This window comes from Halichoerus grypus, chromosome 14 (genome assembly GCF_964656455.1).
Source record: "Halichoerus grypus chromosome 14, mHalGry1.hap1.1, whole genome shotgun sequence".
Taxonomy (NCBI): domain Eukaryota; kingdom Metazoa; phylum Chordata; class Mammalia; order Carnivora; family Phocidae; genus Halichoerus; species Halichoerus grypus.
In genome coordinates, this window is record NC_135725.1 from 57,416,132 (window position 1) to 57,438,642 (window position 22,511).

Sequence of the window (22,511 nt, forward strand, 5' to 3'; positions counted from 1 at the left end):
CCTCTGCTCCTCACCCCGCAAGCCCCCTCCCCAGCTCACCCGTGAGCACGCACACTCTCCCTCAACCACATAAAATCTTTAAAAAAAAAGAGACAGAGAGAGAGATCATTTTATTCAGTGACTCTCCAGTTTTTCTTAACATCCCAAACTGTGAAATAAAGACCTAAATGCAAGAGCTGTAACTACACAACTCTTACAGAAAATATAGAGCAATAGCTTCATGACACTGAATTAGTAATGATTTTTTTTAAAGAATTTTTTAAATCTTTAAAAAAAAAATTCTTATTTATTTGACAGAGAGAGAGAGACAGCGAGAGAGGGAACACAAGCAGGGGGAGTGGGAGAGGAAGAAGCAGGCTCCCCGCCAAGCAGGGAGCCCGATGCGGGGCTCGATCCCAGGACCCTGGGACCATGACCTGAGCCGAGGACAGACGCTTAATGACTGAGCCACCCAGGCGCCCCCGTAATGTTTTTTTTTTTAAAGAAGACACCAAAGACACAGGCAAAACAGACATTAGATTGGTGCATCAAAGATACAAAAGGGCACCTGGGTGGCTCAGTCAGTTAAGTGTCTGCCTTCAGCCCAGGTCATGATCTCAGGGTCCATCAGGCTCCCTGCTCAGTGGGGACTCTGCCTCTGCCCCTACCCACCCCCACTTGTGCTCCCTCTCTCTCTCGATAAATAAAAAAAATCTTCGGAGGGAAAAAAATACACCTTTATCGGAGTGCCGGCTAGCTCAGTCAGTAGAGCATACAACTCTTGATCTCAGGGTTGTAAGCTTGAGCCCCACGTTGGATGTAGAGATTACTTAAAAATAAAATCTTAAAAAAAAAAAAAAACAGGGTGCCTGGGTGGCTCAGTCATTAAGCATCTGCCTTCGGCTCGGTCATGATCCCAGGGTCCTGGGATCGAGTCCCGCATCAGGCTCCCTGCTCCACGGGAAGCTTGATTCTCCCTCTCCCACTCCCCCTGCTTGTGTTCCCTCTCTCGCTGTGTTTCTGTCAAATAAATAAAATCTTTAAAAAGAAATAAAAAATTAAAAAATAAAGATATGAGGTACCTGGGTGGCTCACTCATATGAACTATATGGTATATGAATTATATTTCAAGAAGTTATTTTTGCTCTAAAGTTACCAATGACAAAAGCAAGAGAAACAACACAACTGCCCTTGATAGGTGGACTCAAAAATACCCCTTGTAAGAAAAGAAAATTCATTTCAAAATCATACAAGTGACAATAGGCACTTACAGTGGTTAAATATTAAGAAAACAGTGGCAAGATTTTAAAGGGGGATTCTGCTCAGAAATTATTAAACAAACCTGGAATACCTGAGCTGGAAAGCAAGATGTTCATTAGAAAGAGAAAAAGGAATTTATACAAGAAACATGTAGCCTAGGGCAATAATTGAAGAAATCTTGCAAGTACCCTGGAAAAAGTATCAACTACATATATATATATATATATATATATATGTCTCCAGGGATCAAAAGCTGCTGACCCAAGTACTGACCACAAACATGCCAAATATCGTAGGTAGATTTTTAAAAGTCAAATCCATTATGCCCATAAATTTTTGCAAGATAACTAAATTGTTCTTTCCTATTTACCCGCCTAGTAACGCTACCAGTAACATTGTTTTCTGTGTATATACGATTTCCCTACATTGTTATCTGGTACAAACAGCTATTTCTACCTAATAGCTCATAATAAAGACTTGGGGCCTTTTAATTTTAAAAACAAAAACACAAGACTAAAGTGGCTTCAAAAAATAAAATTTAAAAATTAAATAAAATTTAAAAAACACAAGACTAAAGAATATTATCATAAAGAATAAACCAATATTATGATACATGCTATCTTTTCCCCTAGAGGTCTCTCTAGGAACTCTGCACCACATCTTTGTTGCATGACTGCTCAAGTTTTCAGTTGTTTAATATTTATGTTTTCTATACTGAGAGTCTGAATAGAAAAGTTGCTCATTTCCCTTGAAAAAGCCGTAACACAGAAAACAGGCAATCGCCTCTAGTGGAGGCAGACCCTAAATGCAGACATTCCCCACCCATCCAGGGCCCAACATGTGTGACCTAAATAGAAGCAAGTAGGGACAGTGATCCTAATCTAAGATGACAGAAAGCAATCCATCTCCGTCATCCCCACAACACTGTATGGAGAGCTTTGCCACAGAAAAATGTGCCAGAAACTGTGTGATCCTGAATTTATTACTGCACACTCTGAGTCATGACATGAAACATCTTTAAGGTCCTGACTAGTTCTAAGGCTTTTTGTATAGACAAAAATTCCCAAATTTTCATGACTGGTTCATCATAAAAACAGTTGCCATGCTGACTTCATGAGCTGCCTCCATGACCAGAGAACTATTCAGCCTATACCAAGAATAGGGCATCTCTGGGGCTTGCCTGGCTCAGAGACTTGGGAGTCAAGCAAGTTCTGCCTTTCTGTCCCTAGGTTAGAGTATATTCGCAGATAGGAATATGCCTTTCCAACCCTAAAGCAGCATAAACAAGTTAAATGACAATAGCAAAATCTCCCTGGGATTCAGCGAGGAATAAAGCTTAGAATCCACCCTCATATCCCATTTATTAGCTTGTCCTTAAGAAATAACTCTGATTCTAAATGTGTTAGAGGGGCACCTGGGTGGCTGAGTCATTTGAGCAATCAATTCTCGATTTCAGCTCACGTCATTAGGGTCATGAGATTGAGCCCCAGATCAAGCTCTGTGCTCAGCAGGGAGTCTCCTTTAAATTCTCCCTCCTTATCCCTCTGCCTGCTCCCTGTCCCGTGCTCCCAGCACTCTGTGCTGAGCACAGAGCCCGACATAGTGCTCAATCCTACGACCCTGAGACCACGATCTGGGCCGAAATCAAGAGTCAGATGCTTAACTGACTGAGCCACCCAGGCACCCCAATAAATAAATCATTAAAAAAAAAAACCATAAATGTATTATGGTAAATGTTGCAGGAATTAATGGACTCTAAAACTAGTAAATAAAAGTCTGATTTTTTTTTTTTAAAGGATATTTAGGAAATACTCTGAGCTGGTTGCCCAACCCCTGTGGCGCTTCACCCACCTCTGCCACTAGTTGAAGGTGTTAGTACACTGAAAAGCCATACCCTGGATGCCATGCATCCTGCTTGGCAGGGACTGATTGGGTGCCATCTCCTTCCACCCAGAACCAGGAGGAGACTGACCCCCTTTTGGACTGAGTAAGCTTCCCCTTTTGTGGTGACACTTTTATTTTTTTTATTTTTTTATTTATTTAAAATCAATTAATTAACATGTAGTGTATTATATATTTCAGAGGTAGAGGTCAGTGATTCATCAACTGCATATAACACCCAGTGCTCATGACATAACATGTCCTCCTTAATGCCCATCACCCAGTTACCCCATCCTTCCACCCACCTCCCCTCCAGAAACCTCAGTTTGTTTCCTATAGTTGTCTCTTATGCTTTGTAGCCTTCTCTGATTTGATATTTTATGTTTCCCTCCCTTCCTCTGTGGTGATAATTTTAGAAATTCCCAAATAGGGGGTGCCTGGGTGGCTCAGTTGGTTAAGCTTCTGCCTTTGGCTCAGGTTATGATCTCAGGGTCCTGGGACTGAGCCCCACATGCGGCTCCCTGCTCAGCGGGCAGTCTGCTTCTCCCTCTCCCTCTGCTCCTCCCCCACCCTTTGCTTGTGCTCTCTAATAAATAAATCTTTAAAAAAAAAAAAAAATCACAAGTGGAAGATAATTTCTCCTAAGCCCCACTTCAGGCAGAGCTCTTCCAGATGGTTGAAGGAAAAACCCAATTCAAATTAGCTAATGCAAAATAGGCAATATTAGTTTTATATAACTGGGGTAGTTAGAGGTTTAGCATTACTGAATGCAGGGGCCCTTAACACATTACAAAAAAGGATATTTACATAGTCTCAGAGTACTCCCCTGGAAAAGTATTTATTAACTACAAAGTGCAGGGTAGTAACTTCACAGAGGAGAAACTTGGCAGAAACTACTGTTCTTAAATAAGTAATCAAAACTAACATCACTAGTAATGGGATAAACCTGTATCATGTGCCCTCTAATGTGATGCACGGAGGTCAGTGATCCTCACTTTGTGGTATTCCTGTCAAAAATAAGTAATAAGTTAACTATACTGGCATTAAAATAAAATTTAAAAACACCAAATAACATCAATCTACTCATGAGAAAGCTTCTCAGACCGATATTAAAGGATATTCTATAAGAGAGTCCATATGCTTCAAAAGCATTAAGGCCATTAAAGACCAAGTTTATTCCAGACTGATGAACTATTTTAGATCGAAGGACACTAAAAAGACATGAGAGCTAAATACAATGTGTGATACTGGACTGGATCCTAGACCAGAATACTTTTCTGCCATAAAGAACATTACAGGATAGGGCGCCTGGGTGGCTCAGTCGTTGGGCGTCTGCCTTCGACTCAGGCCATGATCCCAGGGTGCTGGGATCAAGTCCCGCATCGGGCTTCCTGCTCAGCAGGAAGCCTGCTTCTCCCTCTCCCACTTTCCCTGCTTGTGTTCCCTCTCTCACTGTGTTTCTGTCAAATAAATAAATAAAATCTTCAAAAAAAAAAAAGAACATTACAGGATAACTGGAAACTTTTCAGTAAGGCCTGTAAATTGCATCAATAGTTATTTCCTAATTTTATCACTGTAAGATCTCCATAAGAGAGTATCTTTCTTTCTTAGGAGAAATACACAAAATATTAAGGGGTAAAATGGCATTATGTTGGAATTTATATTCAAAGGTTGCAGAAAAAAAAAACAATACATACATACAGAGAGAAACAATAAAACAAATAGTAAAATATCAAAATTCAGGAAATCTGAGTAACCATTACGCAAAATTCTGTTTTATTTCAAGGTAAAATGTTAAACTGTACCCTGAGCACTTCCATGTATATTTCATACTCCCATAAGTAGTTTTTAATTATGTAAAAAAAAAAAAAATCCAAGTTGTTTTCCACGTTTACATTAGCTGCTCCTTCTACATAGAATGTTCCTACCCAGATTTTCACATGGCTTTCTTCCTCCTCAGCGACCTCCTCAGGCCAACTCAATCTAAAGATGACCCTACAAGGGCACCTGGCTGCCTTAGTCAGTAGAGGCTAAGATTCCTGATCTAGGAGTTGTGAGTTCAAGCCCCATGTTGGGTGTAGAGATTTATTACTAAAAAAAAGTTTAAAAAGAACAAAAAATAATAATAAAGAAGACCCCATTGACAGTTGATCACCAATCATTTTCTTAAGTCAAATAGTGATTTTACTTGACTGTCTCTTCTCCTTTCCCACCCATATGTAAGAGACATTGCTTATTCCCAGCATTATCTGCAACAATACAATAGGTATTTAAATATTAGTTGTTGCAACACCAAAGAAATACAATTATAAGAACATATTATGAACAACTTATCCCAACAAATTAGACAATCTGGAAGAAATGGACGCATTCCTAGAGACACATAAACTACCAAAACTGAAACAGGAAGAAATAGAAAACCTGAACAGACCCATAACTAGCAAGGAAATGGAAGCAGTAATTAAAAATCTCCCAAAAAACAAGAGCCCAGGGCCAGAAGGCTTCCCAGGGGAATTCTACCAAACATTTAAAGAAGAATTAATACCTAATCTTCTGAAACTGTTCCAGAAAACAGAAATGGAAGGAAAACTTCTGAACTCATTATCCCAAAATTTATAGATTACCATATTAAATCCACGCTGTTTCATAGTATTTTTTAAGCCAATACTATGCAGATAAGGCAAAAAATAAGGAAGAAAAGTTTCATTAGCAATTTCAATTTTTTAAGATTTTATCTGAGAGAGACAGCACGCACATGACGGGGGGAGAAGCAGGCTCCCTGCTGAGCAGAGAACCCGATGTGGGGCTCGAACCCAGAAACCTGAGATCATGACCTGAGCCGAAGTCAGACGCTTAACTGACTGAGCCACCCAGGCCCCCCAGTAATTTGAATGTTAGCATTTAATCACATATGTAAATTAGTATTCTAAGGGAGAGCCAATGGAAAGTCTGTAAGAGGAGCTCACAAGTATGGTCAAAATCTAAGAATAAACGCAATGGACACTCTAAAGAACTGTCTTTAAAAAAAAAAAAAAGATTTTATTTATTTATTTATTTATTTATTTGACAGAGAGAGAGAGACAGCGAGAGAGGGAACACAAGCAGGGTGAGTGGGAGAGTGAGAAGCAGACTTCTGCTGAGCAGAGAGCCCAATGCGGGGCTCGATCCCAGGACCCTGGGATCACAACCTGAGCCGAAGGCAGACGCTTAACGACTGAGCCACCCAGGTGCCCCAGAACTGTCTTTAAAGTATACACTTTATGGCACATACTTGTTCCTAACCCTAACCCTTAATATCTGCATACTACCCAACAAACCAAAAATAACTGCAAAGGAACAGAACAATGAACTGTTTTGTTTTGTTTTTTTAAGATTTATTTATTTGCGGGACGCCTGCGTGGCTCAGTTGATTAAGCAACTGCCTTCGGCTCAGGTCATGATCCTGGAGTTCCAGGATCGAGTTCCGCATCAGGCTCCCTGCTCAGCAGGCAGCCTGCTTCTCCCTCTACCTGCTGCTCCCCCTGCTTGTGCACACGTGCGCATTCTCTCTCTCTCTCACTCCCTCAAATAAAATCTTAAAGAAAAAAAGATTTATTTATTTGAGTGAGAGAGGGAGAGAGAGCATGCACAGAGGGAGAGGGAGAAGATGACTACCCACTGAGCAGGGAGTCGGACTCAGGGCTCGTTCCCAGGACCCCTAACCAACTAAGCGACCCAGGCGCCCCCAATGAACTATTTTAAAAGGCTAATTAAATGGACCACAACAGAGTAAATTAAGACATTAAATGACTTACAACTAATCTTCTGGTAAGTAACATGTTAATAAAACAAAAGACATTTATTCCTTAATTATTAAAGTAACAAACTAGGGGCGCCTGGGTGGCTCAGTCGTTAAGCGTCTGCCTTCGGCTCAGGTCATGATCCCAGGGTCCTGGGATCGAGCCCCGCATCGGGCTCCCTGCTCAGTGGAAAGCCTGCTTCTCCCTCTCCCACTCCCCCTGCTTGTGTTCTCTCTCTCGCTGTGTCTCTCTCTGTCAGATAAATAAATAAAATCTTTAAAAAAAAAAAAAAAAAAAAAGTAACAAACTATTTGTCCTGCACCACTATTAACTTACTATCAAACTGTACTAATATTCATAAGCAAAATAATTGTGGTTTTGAGCATGTAGGATACTGAATGTTTTCCCCCTCTTGCCCTGTGCTGGATGTTGGATTCAAAGCAATTCAAAGAAATCTCCAGACAGACCACAACCCTTTCAAGAATTTATTTAAATATACTTAAATATAGGTGTTATAGGGCGCCTGGGTGGCTCAGTCGTTAAGCGTCTGCCTTCGGCTCAGGTCATGATTCCAGGGTCCTGGGATCGAGCCCCACATCGGGCTCCCTGCTCTGTGGGAAGCCTGCTTCTCCCTCTCTCACTCCCCCTGCTTGTGTTTCCTCTCTCGCTGTATCTCTCTCTGTCAAATAAATAAATAAAATCTAAAAAAAAAAAAAAATATAGGTGTTATGATACAAAAAAAATTTTTTTTTTCAAAAAGTAAAGTTTAAAGTATACTTTTTAAGCATTTTTATTTAGTAATTTATGGGGCGGGAAGGGGAGAAGCAGAGGGAGAGGGAGAGAGAATCTGAAGCTGATTCTCACAGAGCGCATAGCCCGATCAACGCGGAGGCTTGATCCCACCACCGTGACACCATTACCTGAACCAAAACCAAGAGTCAGACTGTTTAACCAATTGAGCTACCCAGGCGACCCAGAAAAGGTAAAGTTTAATTGAAAAATCCTATACACAAAACAATGTCCGATTCACTTCTTTGAAAAAGTAAGTTTAATTAAAATCATACATACAAACAATGATAAAAAATTTTAACTTGGGGCACCTGGGTCGCTCAGTCAGGCAACCGTCTCTTGATTTTGGCTCAGGTCATGATCTCAGGGTTCTGAGATCCAGCCGCGTGTCAGGCTCCACACTGAGCGTGGCAACTGCTTGGTATTCTCTCTCTCCATCTGCACCCTGCTTGTGCTCTCATTCTCTCTCTCTCTCTCTCTAAAAAGTAATTTATAACTCATTTAAGTTTATATGTGAGGGTAGAGTAGACTGATTTTTTTTTTTTTTGGTCGAACTTGATTTATAAAAGGCCAATCTGAGTCCCTTACTACTACTTTACATCTTTCTTAAAAAGGATTAGGTATTGGGGTGCCTGTGTGACTCAGTCAACAGAGCATGCGGCTCTTGATCTCAAGGTTTTAAGTTCAAGTCCCATTTTAGGTGTAGAGATTACTTAAAAAATAAAATCTATTAAAAAAAGGATTAGGTATTGAATTAGGGATTTTAAAGCAAGCCAGTATCATTTTATCAGATTTTACTTGCTTTGGCTCCTTCAATTCAGAGTGTCTCATAATAATAGTTCCAAGCAGACATGGTTTCAGGGTGACCCACTAGTTAAGTCCTTCCATCTTTTCATAAAGAAAAGCGATTTATGTCCACCTCTAATATCAAAAAAAAAAAAAAGAATCCTTGAAAAAGGAAGGAGGCAAGAAGACAGATAACCAGCCTACTATCCACTTTGACTCTTTCCCTTCCTCCCTTCATCTCGCTGAAGAACCTGGGTCCCAGAATAGGCAGAAGTAGTTCAAATCCTGACCATGTACAAGTAATCTGCCTTTCTCAAGACTCAGTTCTCTCATCGGTAAAATGAGAATACCACCAGCAGCAACAATAATCCTCAGACGTTTTACTGGGGGAATTAAAGGAAAGTACATGTAAATTACAAGTAAAAGGCCTACTACACAATAAACACCCACAGTAAATATTAGCTATTATTAATTATTCCATTTTTGTCCAACTCACAAAGAGAAAAACATCCTGTAAATAGGTAACTCTGAAGTCTTAGGTAAGTACCCCAAAGCAGGCCTAGCTAGAGCTCTTAACATTGGAGAGACCAAGCAAGGCCCAATGCTGTCCCTGAGCAGACTACTCTTGTCACAAAGAAAATCAAGAATGGAATTACATATGCTGCAATCCTCATCTTCAATTCCAAGAGAATTCTTTTAAAAACGAAACCACAGGGGCACCTGGGTGGCTCAGTCGGTTGGGCACCAGCTCTTGATTTCAGCTCGGGTTATGATCTCAGGGTTGTGGGATTGAGCCCCGTGTCGTGCTCCACACTAAGCGCAGACTCTGCTGGGATTTTCTACCTCTCCCTCTACCCCTCCCCAAGCCTGCTCGCACGTGCTCTCTCTCTCTCAAAGAAATAAAATCTTTTTTAAAAATGAAATTAAATTGGGGTGCCTGGGTGGCTCAGTCGTTAAGCGTCTGCCTTCGGCTCAGGTCATGATCCCAGGGTCCTGGGATCGAGCCCCGCATCGGGCTCCCTGCTCAGCAGAGAGCCTGCTTCTCCCTCTCCCACTCCCCCTGCTTGCGTTCCCTCTCTCACTGTCTCTCTCTCTGTCAAATAAATAAATAAAATCTTTTAAAAAAAAAATTAAATCAAATTAAAAAAAAAAACTAAACCATAAAAACCAAGATGGGGATTATGTTCAGAAATGCAGTTAACCTAATACCTACTAATAAATAAACTCACTAAAAATGGACAACTCATTCATTAACCTAAACACCACTAAAAAAATTAAAAGGAAAACATAAACAGGTCTTCTGATGCAGTGCAATATAGAATACATAACCTCCTCTATGCTTACCCAAAAAACTGAACTTGAATCTAATCTTTAAAGCTAACTTACATTTACAGTAAATAAGGGGGCTAAAGAAATAAGCTAAGTGACACCACAAGAAACAAAAAGACCAATGCATAATGTGAAACATAACACCTAAAGGACAAGTAATATGGTTCTGACAACAAATCAATGGTAAGGAGAAAAAAGGGGAGGTACAAAGAAGTTAGGAAGAATATACTCTAAAGAGAATCAAAATATGTAATGTATGAATCTTGTTTCAATCCTGATTCAAAGAAATCAACTATGAAAAGACATTTTTTAAGTAATCAGGAAAATTTATACATGGGTTAAATATTAGATGATACCAAAAGTTTACTATGACTTTTTGAGCTGTTAAAATAGCATTATGATTATATATGAAAGTGTCTACCTTTTTCAGAGGTGCTTACCATAGTAATTAGGGGTAAAGTGACCCAAAATATCTACTTTAAAATTTTTTGCAGCGAAGGAAGGTAGGAAAGAGATCTATAAAACCAATATGGCTAAAATCTTTAAGTGTTGTTGACTAAGAAGGAGAGGACATGTGGTTCAACTAACTATTCTCTCCACTTCGTCTAAATTTGGAATTGATCATAATTTTAAAAGGCTAGAAAAGGGAATTAAAATTGGTTAGATGGGGTCGCCTGGGTGGCTCAGTCAGTTAGGCAGCTGCCTTTGGCTCAGGTCATGATCCCAGCGTCCTAGTATCCAGCCCCACATCGGGCTCCCTGCTCAGTGGAGAGCCTGCTTCTCACCCTCACCCTCGGCCTGCCACTTCCCCTACTTGTGCGCTCACGCGCTCTTTCCCTCTCTCTCTGTCAAATAAATAATTCTAATCTTATTTTGACTCTGCCAGGCAAATCAGTACATAGTTTTGCCTTCTCTGATCTCTGGATATCATTTACCTTTGGCAAATACAGTATTTTAGTAAATGATAGTTGAATGAACAGCAAAGGGAGTTGGTACTATACATATTGCCTATGTTCTTTTTTTAATTTAAATTTTTAGGTAATTAATGTACAGTGCCTACATTACTTCTATGCTTAATAATATTGCTGATCAAAAATTCTGCCACTATGAACTGCTCATGAAGAGAACAGTCACAACTGCATTTAATAATACATCAAACAGAGGTTCCTGGCTGGCTTGGTCTGTAGAGAATGAGACTCCTGATCTCTGGGGTTGTGAGGGTGTGAGTTCAAGCCCCACATTGGGTGCAGAGATTACTTAAAAATAAAATCTTGGAAAGAAAAATGAAATAAAATGGATCAAACAACATGTCAGTTCAGGTAGCTCATCCACTGAACCAAAGCAGTATCTGCATATTACCATCATGTATCTTGATTTTATGACCCTGAGAAAATTCAGTAACTCTAAAGTATACGAAATTACAGTATTAAAGTGGCTTAATGACATCCCAAGTAAATAAATGTTAAGAAATGATCACTAACAGAAAATATTGAGGGATGGGAAAGAGAGCTAATGAATGGGAAAATACTTTTAAGTTTAAAACCAGTATCATATGGGGGTGCCTGGGTAGCTCAGTCGGTTAAGCATCTGCCTTCGGCTCAGATCATGGTCTCTCAGGTCATGGTCTCAGGGTCCTGGGATCGAGCCCCGCATCGGGCTCCCTGCTTGGCGGGAAGCCTGCTTCTCCCTCTCCCACTCCCACTGCTTGTGTTCCCTTTCTCACTGTGTCTCTCTCTTTCAATAAATAAAATCTAAATAAATAAATAAATACATACATACATACATACATAAAACCAGTATCACATGGGTAAAACACATCTATTAAAGTCCAACAGAGGGGCGCCTGGGTGGCTTAGTCGTTGAGCGTCTGCCTTCGGCTCAGGTCATGATCCGAGAGTCCTGGGATCGAGCCCAGCATCGGGCTCCCTGCTCAATGGAAAGCATGCTTCACCCTCTCCCACTCCCCCTGCTTGTGTTCCCTCTCTCACTGTGTCTCTCTCTGTCAAAAAAATAAATAAAATCTTTAAAAAAAAAAAAGTCCAACAGAGAAAAATTTAATGACTGTTTGATCAGAGCGTCAAGTTTTAAATTATTCATTTAAAGGGCTTTCTCAGCTCAGGTGAAACCAACCAATAAGTTTTCTCAAAATTATGTAAATCCAAACACTTCATTCATAGTCATCAATAAACAAACCAAAGATTGCAGAAGACCTACCCGTCTCTCAGAGCACACTGCCATGCCTATACCAATAGCCTGTCTCCTCCTTCCATTCAAAAGCATCTCCTTCTCCCTTATTCTACTTACCTCTGCCACGAGCTCGCTTGCCACGGTCGGAAGGCTTGTCCCCTTGGTTGCAATCAATTCCATTCTCTTCGCCTCTAACTACAGGAGAAAAGAGCACCTCTTGTACATAATTGTACATAAGAGCTATCAAATGCAAGGACAAAAAAATTTTAACAGAAGGGATCAGAAAATGGTAAAAACAAAACCAAGTAAAAGTGGCTGAAAAACTGATGACAGCACATCTTGCTTAATTTGCAGGCGAAAATTCTTTAAGGAAATAAAAACGATGTACCACTCTTTCTTTCTTCTAGCTGGACTTGCCCACCCCTAAAGCAAGTTTGCTTCAAAAAGCCACATTTGTTATGCAGCTGTATGTAATACACACCAAAACTGGCTCACTGGTTAGGTTCGAAGCCTGGAAAGGCCTAGAGTAGCAAAACAACAATACCAAGGAAATAACGAGTTGCTAAAAAAATTAGTGTTAGAGACAGGTTTTCCCAAGATGCTATCCAGAATATGCCAGCAGAGTCTTATCTTCTCCTCATACCTATATTGCAATTAATTACTCTATATAATACATAAATTTTGAGCACAGCTTGCTCTCCTCATCTCTTTCATGGCCTAGCCTAAATCCATGAGTTGTCGATGTTATCCCATGAGTGCCTTCCTTGGCCACTCCATTTAACTTTGTCAATCCCGTCCCTAAAACCACCATCTTGCTGCCTCTGTTTTTCCCCCACAGTATAATTTCCACATATAACATCATTAAAATACTGTAATATTACTGCAAAACATGTTAACTTCTCTTTCTTATTGTTACATCTCACTCTACCTCCATTAAAAGTTTTAGGAGGACAGGGGTGCCTGGGTGGCTCAGTCGTTAAGCATCTGCCTTTGGCTCACGTCATGATCCCAGAGTCCTGGAACGGAGCGCCACATCGGGCTCCCTCCTCCCCGGGAAGCCTGCTTCTCCCTCTCCCACTCCCCCTGCTTATGTTCCCTCTCTCGCTGTGTCTCTTTCTGTCGAATAAATAAATAAAATCTTAAAAAAAAAAAAAAGTTTTAGGAGGACAAAGATTTGTTTTTTCATTGCTCTATGCCTATTAGAGTACCTGCCACATAGTAGGTACTCAGTAAACAGCTGTGGAATAAATACACTAGTAAAGTTTCTAAGATGGTATGTCTGCACATAAGGTTGTGTTGTTATGGGTAATAATGCCAAAATATGGGTCAAATGAAAGGACTGAGAAAAAATCTTCCCTATTCGACAACCTCCCTCTTAATCTAACCCTTGCCTATTATAATGAGTATCCATTAAGTAGGAAGAATAAACAGCATTATCTATCAGTGAATGAAAACCCTCCTTTAAAATTAGAGGGTATACCTGATAAATAACAGAAGGCAGTCTTAAGACACACAACACACCTACCTACAGCCAAGGCAAGTGCTAATATGAAACTGCATCAGTTACGGTTCAGCTGTAGCTCATTATTAAGTGTTACCTATAAAAACACACACTGCATTGAGGCACTAGATTTATGGGCATTCGATGGACCACTTTTTCAGCTTTTCAGTGTGCATAAAAATTTTTGAAATGTACTTACACTCTCTCCCACGATTGCCACCTCTTCCTTTCCGGTTGTTGTTTCCACGTCCACGATTTATTTCTCTCTCACTTCTCTTCTCTCTATTCTCTTTGTTTTCGGAACTTTCTTTTACAATATTCTTCTTCTTTCCCCCTACAGTCTCCCATGAAGTCTACCAAGATAAGAGTGGTCATTCAGAGTTGTCATCAAAGTGTATACAATTATCAAGGATATGTGCATATACACCTTTCAGACCTAATAACCCATGCCTTGCAGCTCACTTGCCTACCATTTTAATTATTATCCATATAGTTCTACTTTCTGATGAAAAAGACAGCAGATCTCTTGCTAAGCTCCTGTTGCCATATACAGCACAAAAGACTACAGCAACTAGCTGAATTAACAACACACTATATGTTGTCCCACCACAGAGCCTTTTCCTATGCTGATTTAAAAATAAAAGGTCGGGGGCACCTGGGTGGCTCAGTCGTTGGGCATCTGCCTTCGGCTCGGGTCGTGATCCCAGGGTCCTGGGATCGAGTCCCACATAGGGTTCCCTGCTTGGCGGGAAGCCTGCTTCTCCCTCTCCCACTCCCCCTGCTTGTGTTCCTGCTCTCGCTCTCTCTCTCTCTGTCAAATAAATAAATAAAATCTTTAAAAAAAAAAAAATAAAATAAAATAAAAATAAAAGGTCGGGGCGCCTGGGTGGCTCAGATGGTTAAGCGTCCACCTTCAGCTCAGGTCATGATCCCAGAGTCCTGGGATCAAGCCCCACATCGGGCTCCCTTGCTCAACGGGGAGCCTGCTTCTCCCTCTCCTTCTATTGCTCCCCCTGCTTGTGCTCTCTCGCTCTCTCTCTCTCTCTCTGTCAAATAAATAAATGAAATCTTTTAAAAAGAGGGGCGCCTGGATGGTTCAGTCAGTTAAGCATCTGTCTGCCTCCAGCTGGGTCATGACCCGGGGTCCTGGGATCAAGTCCCACATCGGGCTCCCTGCTCGGCAAGGAGCCTGCATCTCCCCTGCCTGCCATTCCCCCTGCTTGTGCTTGCTCCATCTCTCTTTCTCTTTCTGTCAAATAAATAAATAAAATCTTAAAAAAAAAAAAAATCCTTTAAAAATAAAAGGTAATTTCCCCAAGCTCCCACACTATGCCACCTCCACCTACCTCAGCAGGCCTTAAACCTATGAATAAGTAGATTAGCTCAAAGAATACAAAATTACATTAAAGTCCTTCCCTAAAACCTCAGGAATAACTTGCTCTATTCAGTTAACCAAAGTAACCATCTAAAAAAATTTAATGGTAGGCAAATAAAATCAGGGGTTATTTTTTTAAACTAAGTGACCAAAATTTCAACCTCAAAGACGTGTTTCTAATGAGAAGTCAAATAACAACCTTCTCTGCCTCTCCTCTAATGGTGATTGAAAACAAATCATATATATCTATATAAACTGCTGATAAAAGAACACTTCGTTCTTGTGAAAATAATTGGTATTAGGATATCAATAAAGGTACATTACTGAGAAATCTCCAAACTGACGCATTTGTTTCTTTTTACTTTATCATCATCTACCTCATTTCACAAGAGATTTGAAGTGATTCAATCCCAAAATAAGACCAATAACTATTTTAAGCTTAAAAAAATCTTAGGAACAAAAGGAAAGTACTAATATTGTATATCCAAATAAACATAAGCACTAGAAATTAATAAACTAAAATTAAAGAAACACAGCTGAATTACTTCCAAAACAGTGGAGGCCAGATTTAAAACACCTTTTTTTTTTTTTAAGATTTTATTTATTTGCCAGAGAGAGACACGGCGAGAGAGGGAACACAAGCAGGGGGAGTGGGAGAGGGAGAAGCAGGCTTTCCACCAAGCAGGAAGCCCGATGTGGGACTTGATCCCAGGACCCTGGGACCATGACCTGAGCCAAAGGCAGATGCTTAACGACTGAGCCACCCAGGCGCCCCTAAAACACACTTTTTTAGAAAGAATTTTTTGACATCTACAAGCCTCTACTCAACCCACGTATTTAGTTACATATAAAATCATTAGATGTGAAAAAAATACTAAAACAAGTTGTTTTCCAACTTTAAGCTTTTATCAATAGCTTTTAAAAATCAACAACTGACAGTTACAGCAGAATAATCTGGTATATTCACTTCTGGTGAATACTGATCTATTCTAATCTTCCTACAAGTCTACCTGGGAATAATAATACCCAAACTTTAATTAGTTCACAGCTTTTGACCCAGCAATTCTATTTCCAGGCCTTTATTCAAAGGAAATACGCCTCAATCGGTTAAGAATTTGCCTTCGGCTCAGGTCATGATCCTGGGACCTTGGGCCCTGGGACGGGGCCAGCATTTGGCTTCTCCCTCTCTGCTTCTCCCTCTCCCTCTGCCTGTCCCTTCCACTCATGCTCTCGTGCATGCGTGCATGCTCTCTAATAAATAAAATCTTTAGAAAAAAAGTTATCCAGGTGTACACAGAAACAGATCCATGATATAAGTGTAGCAAACTAACCAACTGTGTATAAAATAGGATTACATTTTTTAGTTCAAAGAGAAGCCCATGTGTGTGTGTATGTGTGTATATATATATATATATATATATATATATATATATATATGTATATACTGAAAAAAGTAGTTATCTAAATGAGGATGTTTAATTTAATTTTTTATCATTCTGCATTACTTTTTTTTTTAAAGATTTTATTTATTTGAGAGAGAGACCGTGAGCGCACACAGAGGGACAGGGAGAAGCAGATGCCCCGCCAAGCGCAAAGGCCAATGTAGGGCTCGATCCGAGGACCCTGAGATCATGACCTGAGCCGAAGGCAGATGCTCAACTGACTGAGGCACCCGGGCACCCCTCTGCATTGCTTTTTTAATTACAGAAAACAATAAAGCTTATTTATTCCAGAGAAATAATTCTGCAGTGTACAAACTCGATTATGCTTGCTAATATGAATAAACAAGACACCTATGCAAGACAGAATCCTGTCCTCTTAGGTTAACAAGACAAAAAGTAAAAGTCCTAGAAAAATTACACATGGTATAGTCAGCACAGGTGCATATGTATGCAACTTATATTGTCTTTTTTTTTTTTTTTTTTAAGATTTATTTGCGAGAGAGAGAGACCGCGCACGAGCACAAGCAGGGTGAAGGGCAGAGGGAGAAGCAGACTCCCCACTAAGCAGGGAGCCCGATGGGGGACTCAATCCCGGGAATCTGGGAAAATGACCTGAGCCGAAGACAGACGCTTAATCGACTTGAGCACCCAGGCGCCCCAGTATGTGAAACGTTTGAGAAAAACATCTTACCCCATTTCATTCAGCAAAGGACACCCATAAGTAAGTCTTGGGCTTGTGAAATCTACAAGACTGACAAGAGCTTATTTGTGGGGGAAAGTAAGGAGAGCAAACTTAAGGGGCAACTGGTCTAATGCCACTGTAAATGCTAAAGAGAGTATCGCACACTTGACACAACAGTCTGTGAGCATGCACACAAGCTTTCAACATAAACCAAATAATTATAAAAGATTTTCAACTGAACTTCTGACAACCTTTGTCATCTGTATTTGGCCACTTGCAGAATAGGTCTTAAAGAAACTCTAAGAAGAAGAATGGTCCTCCCAGACACTACATTTAGTAATCAGAAAAGCAGCTTTCCAGGCCAGCTAATTAAAAATCACTCTCCCACCTCTTCTTATTTGCCAACACAAATTACTTTTTAAAAAAGAGTACATTAATGCAAGAGACTGATATTTCAGAACTATTCTGTGACTAAAAATAGCATTATAATGAAATAAAAGGTTTATTAGTACTTATGATCATGTTCAATGTTTTCCTTTGTGACAGCTCCTCTAACATGAGAAAGACAAACTCATCCTTAAAATTATGGACAGGGCGCCTGGGTGGCTCAGATGGTTAAGCGTCTGCCTTCGGCTCAGGTCATGATCCCAGGGTCCTGGGATCGAGCCCCGCATCGGGCTCCCTGCTAGGCGGGGAGCCTGCTTCTCCCTCTGCCTCTGCCCCTCTCTCTCTCTCTCTCTCTCTCTGACTCTCATGAATAAATAAATAAAACATTAAAAAAAAAATTATCATGGACAATTACTCCTAACATTTTTTTTTTCAAAGTAATAATTTTGTTTCAGGGGCGCCTGGGTGGCTCAGTTGGTTAAGCAGCTGCGTTCGGCTCAGGTCATGATCCTAGGGTCCTGGGATCAAGCCCTGCATCTGGCGCCCTGCATCTGGCTCTCTCTCAGCAGTAGCCTGCTTCTCCCTCTCCCTCTGTCCTTCACCTGCTTGGGCTCTCTCTCTCTCTCGATCCCTCCCCCTCAAATAAATAAATAAAATCTTTAAAATAATAATAATAAGGGACACCTGAGTGGCTCAGTCGGTTGAGCGTCTGCCTTTGGCTCAGGTCATGGTCCCATGGTCCCTGGGATCTAGTCCCACATCGGGCTCCCTGCTCGGCAGGAAGCCTGCTTCTCCCTCTCCCACTCCTCTTGCTTGTGTTCCCTCTCTCTCTGTCTCTCTCTGTCAAAGAAAGAAAGAAAGGAATCTTTAAAAAATAATAATAATAGTATTAATAATAATTTTGTTTCAGAAGATCCTGGCACAAAAAGGACAAGATTTGTTTGCTTTCATGGTTTAAGTGTTCTTGCTACTGGCAACCCTACAGTATTTATTGTGTCTAGCACCTCCACTCCAATGAACTCTATCCTAGTCAGGGGAAGATACTCCTTACAGCTGCTTAGCCATGGCTCCTACAGACAGCAATCAGGTAGGGGACAAGACAAACACTATGGAAGAATGATCCTAAACAAACCAGAGTTTCAAAAGGACTTTTCCTCTGCCTCTCCATTTCTACCACAGCCTTCTCATCTCTCAACCAGCATACGCCTTTTGTGTCTGTATTCAGGCCCTAATTTGCTGTTTTCTGATCTATGAAGAAACCAAACTAGATCCTAAATCACTACGTGATTTCCAGATTCAAGGTAACCAAAGTTATGTTCTTTATCATTCAAACTCCTTCGGTTGAACTACCTCCTTTGGGTTCAGTCCCAAAGGATCATAAGAAGTTAAAACTCAATAAAACACAGAGAACTGGACATTCATTTAAGACTTAAAAATTCAGGGGCGCCTGGGTGGCTCAGTCATTAAGCATCTGCCTTCAGCTCAGGTCATGATCCCAGGGTCCTGGGATCAAGCCCCGCATCGGGCTCCCTGCTCTGCGGGAAGCCTGCTTCTCCCTCTCCCACTCCCCCTGCTTGTGTTCCCTCTCTCGCTGTGTCTGTCAAATAAATAAATAAAATCTTTTAAAAAAACAAAGACTTAAAACTTCAGCCCACTACCACAGAAAAAGAATGAAGTCAGCTAGAGCTAAAGGAAAGGCAACACAGAGTAGTATCCTGACCTACCTACAACATATAAAAAGAAATCAGGCCCTCCAATTAACAGTTTGGAAATATTTCACTTATTCACAGTGATTTTATGAAGGAGGTAGTTTAGGGGCACCTGGGTGGCTCAGTCAGTTAAGCATCCAATTCTTGATTTTGGCTCGGGTCATGATCTCAGGGTTGTGAGATCGAGCCCTGAGTCAGGCTCTGCACTGGTATGGATCCTATTTAAGATTCTCTCTCTCCCTCTCCCCTATGTCTCTCCCCCACTCTCTCCCTCTCTACAAAAAACAAGACAAAAACAAAAACTGAGAGCCATTCTATACCGCATCCATTAGCAATGAGGTAAACACATTCCCCATATTTAATAAAACACAGAAAATATAAGCCTAAGTATCAGCAAACAAAAACTAATCAAAATTTTATTTCGTCACTTAACATGATGTATTTACCCAACAGACAGACTAGTGTTATCTTGCATGGAATTTTACCCACAGATACTGCTATACTCAAATAGTGAAATACTATCCCAAACATCTGATTTTTTTAAATTATGTAACTCATTCTGTTTATTTCATATTAAATAAAGATACTTCTGAGCTTGTCACAACAGTTCATTTTTATATAGCCTGTCCCTAATACAGCCTTATCCTTAAAAATGAGAACCTGATTAAACCTGAACACTGACAGGAAGGCACTTTTGGTTTTGTTCATCTTTATACCCCATTTTAAGGAGAATCATTATTTTGTTTTAATCTGTTTTGAAATGGTGATTTGAAAATACAAATGAGGGGCGCCTGGGTGGCTTAGTCAGTTGGCGACTGCCTTCGGCTCACTGTCCTGGGGATCGAGTGCCACGTTGGGCTCCCTGCTCAGCGGGGAGTCTGCTTCTCCCTCTCCCCCTGCCCCTCCCTCTGCTTGTGCTCACTCTCTCAAATTAACTAGTTAATTAATTAAAAAAGAAAATACAAATGAAATACTGCACACGGTGCCTGGGTGGCTCAGGTGGTTAAGCAGCTGCCTTCGGTTCAGGTCATGATCCCACAGACCTAGGATCAAGCCCCGAGTTGGGCTCCCTGCTCTGCTTCTCCCTCTCTCTCTAACCCTCCCCTCACTTCTGCTCTCTCTCTCTCACTCACACTCTCTCTCTCGAATAAATAAAATCTTATAAAGAAAAAAAGAGAAAAGGAAAGAAAAGAAAAAACACTGTGCAATCTCAATGCAGAAATCAAGAGATTAGGGCTGAGAACTGCCTAGTGTGGCTTTAGTTGTATCTTCCTAAAATAAAAAGGATAAGCTTTAGTGTGCCTGCATCCTCAAAATTTACTAAGCTTAAAAACAACAACACCTTTCTTTCTTATTTTATCTGTCAAATGGTCATGAAAATGTGTCTGTAAAATATTCACACATAAGCAAATAGATACACCAGCAAATTCTGGTTTTCTGTTAGTCTAGAGATATAAGGAGTAGTAAAGAGATGACAATTGAGAGGAAGAAACATGAGCAGAGAAGCCAAGAGAAGTTTTTCAGGTGGTGAAAATGTCCACAGGCCCAAAGAATTTGGGAACTGTGTAAGACTGGAGCAGATGACCAAGTTCACTTTCCTGTCTTCAGATTCTACAACTTCATGAAGAAACCATATGTAACAGAAACAGTCATTTCAGGTTAGTGTTCTTTCTGGTCTTAAAACAAACATGGAATGGAAACCATAATGCCCTCCACCCCCACCCCCAAAAAAGGTGAAGTCCAAAATGCAATATGGAATTGGAGATAAATCTTAGCACTGCAAATCAATTAATAATACTTATTAATAATTCTTACCGTGTCTGAATTCCCTTCCAGCAATATATTGATAGCTTTGTTCACATCTCCATTACAGTCATGGAGGGCCACTATGCATTCATCCTGATTTTTCCCCGTCACTTCCATAAGCTGTTGAAATCATAAGAATATGGTTAAGGGGACCCCAAAGTGGCACATGATATCAACTTTAAGATTCTTTTTTTTTTTCAGATTTTCTTTATTTGAGAGAGAGGGAGAGAGAGCACAGCAGGGGGAGCAGCAGGCAGAGGGAGAAGGAGAAGCAAGTCCCCCACCGAGCAGGGAGCCAGAGGTGGGGCTCGATCCCAGGTCCCCGGGATCATGACCTGAGCCGAAGACAGACGCTCAACTGACTGAACCACCCAGGCGCCCCTAAGATTCTTCTATTTACAAATAGAAATTACACAATCCTTCCACATGAAGATGGCCTCCTTCCAGACTCTGAGCTTATAATGCAAGAACAGGTTTCCCTGCTTTTTGTGACCATCACTTATCTTTTCATCAATACAGAAGAGTCAAATGACAGATCAAGTCTCCTCCAAGATGACCAAGTATCGGATTATTAATCAGCAGTATACACAACATATATACCAACATTCTCAGCATACTCAGGATCAACTCTGACTACTCCAACTTAGTTCAGTGGCCTGGGATTCCCAAAATTCGCAACTACTCAAATAATAAGTGTATGTGGCCACCATTAACTAAACATCCAGTCCAACTATTTTGTACAAAGAAAACAATCCCTATGTGGTTTATCATTGCTTGGATTAGAACACTCCACATACTTGTAAATGACAACACCCAAAGGTCTCACAAGTGCAATTCTACAGCTATCACAAACTCACTCCTAGACACAGTACTTGTGCAAGCAGCTTCAACAGCGTGCTATGTTTGAAGTAATCAAAGAAATCCCCTTGGTACATTCTCTTTAACAAGGGAGATTAAGCTACTTGGCATTTTCAACACAAATACAATCACAAATTAGGTACAAGTTTCTCAATTATTAGTGAACAAATGTATGATTTAAGTATCTCTTGTGTTTTTACACACATTTAACTGTTTTAGTATGTACCACCTGTTCAAAACGGTTTGATGCCAACATGTGAAGTGATTTTTCTGTGGTCAAAAAACTAATTAATAAGAAGGCCTATCCGGAATCCAGGTATCCTGATTTCATAACTAGAGCTCTTTGCACTATACCACTCTCTCTCTGCTTTCTTCCCTGCATTGCACAGTGGAAGTTCTACACACACTACAGCTTTCCAGTCCTTTGGTCTTTGGATATCGACTAGCGTCAGTTTTTATCAGTGTCTGTATTAACCCAATACCTGTAATATGCAAGTGATAAGATAAACATTATCAAAATTACCCCCCAGTGACTGGATTAGTAAGAGATCAAACTGAAGTTTAGGTCCATTTCTGTATCAGTTAGGGAGGACGTTAGGTTTGAGGTTGGTGTTGAGGAGAATAACTACCATGACTTCCAGTGCTTTGACGAAACCTCAGATGCGAGGCCTTCTGGCCAAGCGCCTGTGATTTCATATTGTTGGAGCGTTCACTGTAGCCCTGGGAGTTGCAGCTTTCTACAAGTTTGCTGTGGCCGAACC

General features: G+C 40.6%; 1 protein-coding gene across 6 annotated transcripts in view; it reads right to left on the minus strand.

The window, feature by feature from the left end:
* Positions 1-22,511, minus strand: part of UBAP2 (ubiquitin associated protein 2) — a 128,733-nt gene that overhangs the window by 51,604 nt on the left and 54,618 nt on the right. For 5 of the 6 annotated variants that reach the window (XM_078061390.1, XM_078061389.1, XM_078061391.1 and 2 more), the window contains 3 exons: positions 20,902-21,012; positions 13,691-13,844; positions 12,108-12,230 (listed from right to left, as the gene is read on the minus strand). In XM_078061390.1, coding sequence (XP_077917516.1) covers positions 12,108-12,230; positions 13,691-13,844; positions 20,902-21,012 — 388 coding nt within the window. The remainder of the gene's footprint in view (positions 1-12,107; positions 12,231-13,690; positions 13,845-20,901; positions 21,013-22,511) is intronic. The other variant, XM_078061388.1, reaches the window with a different exon arrangement.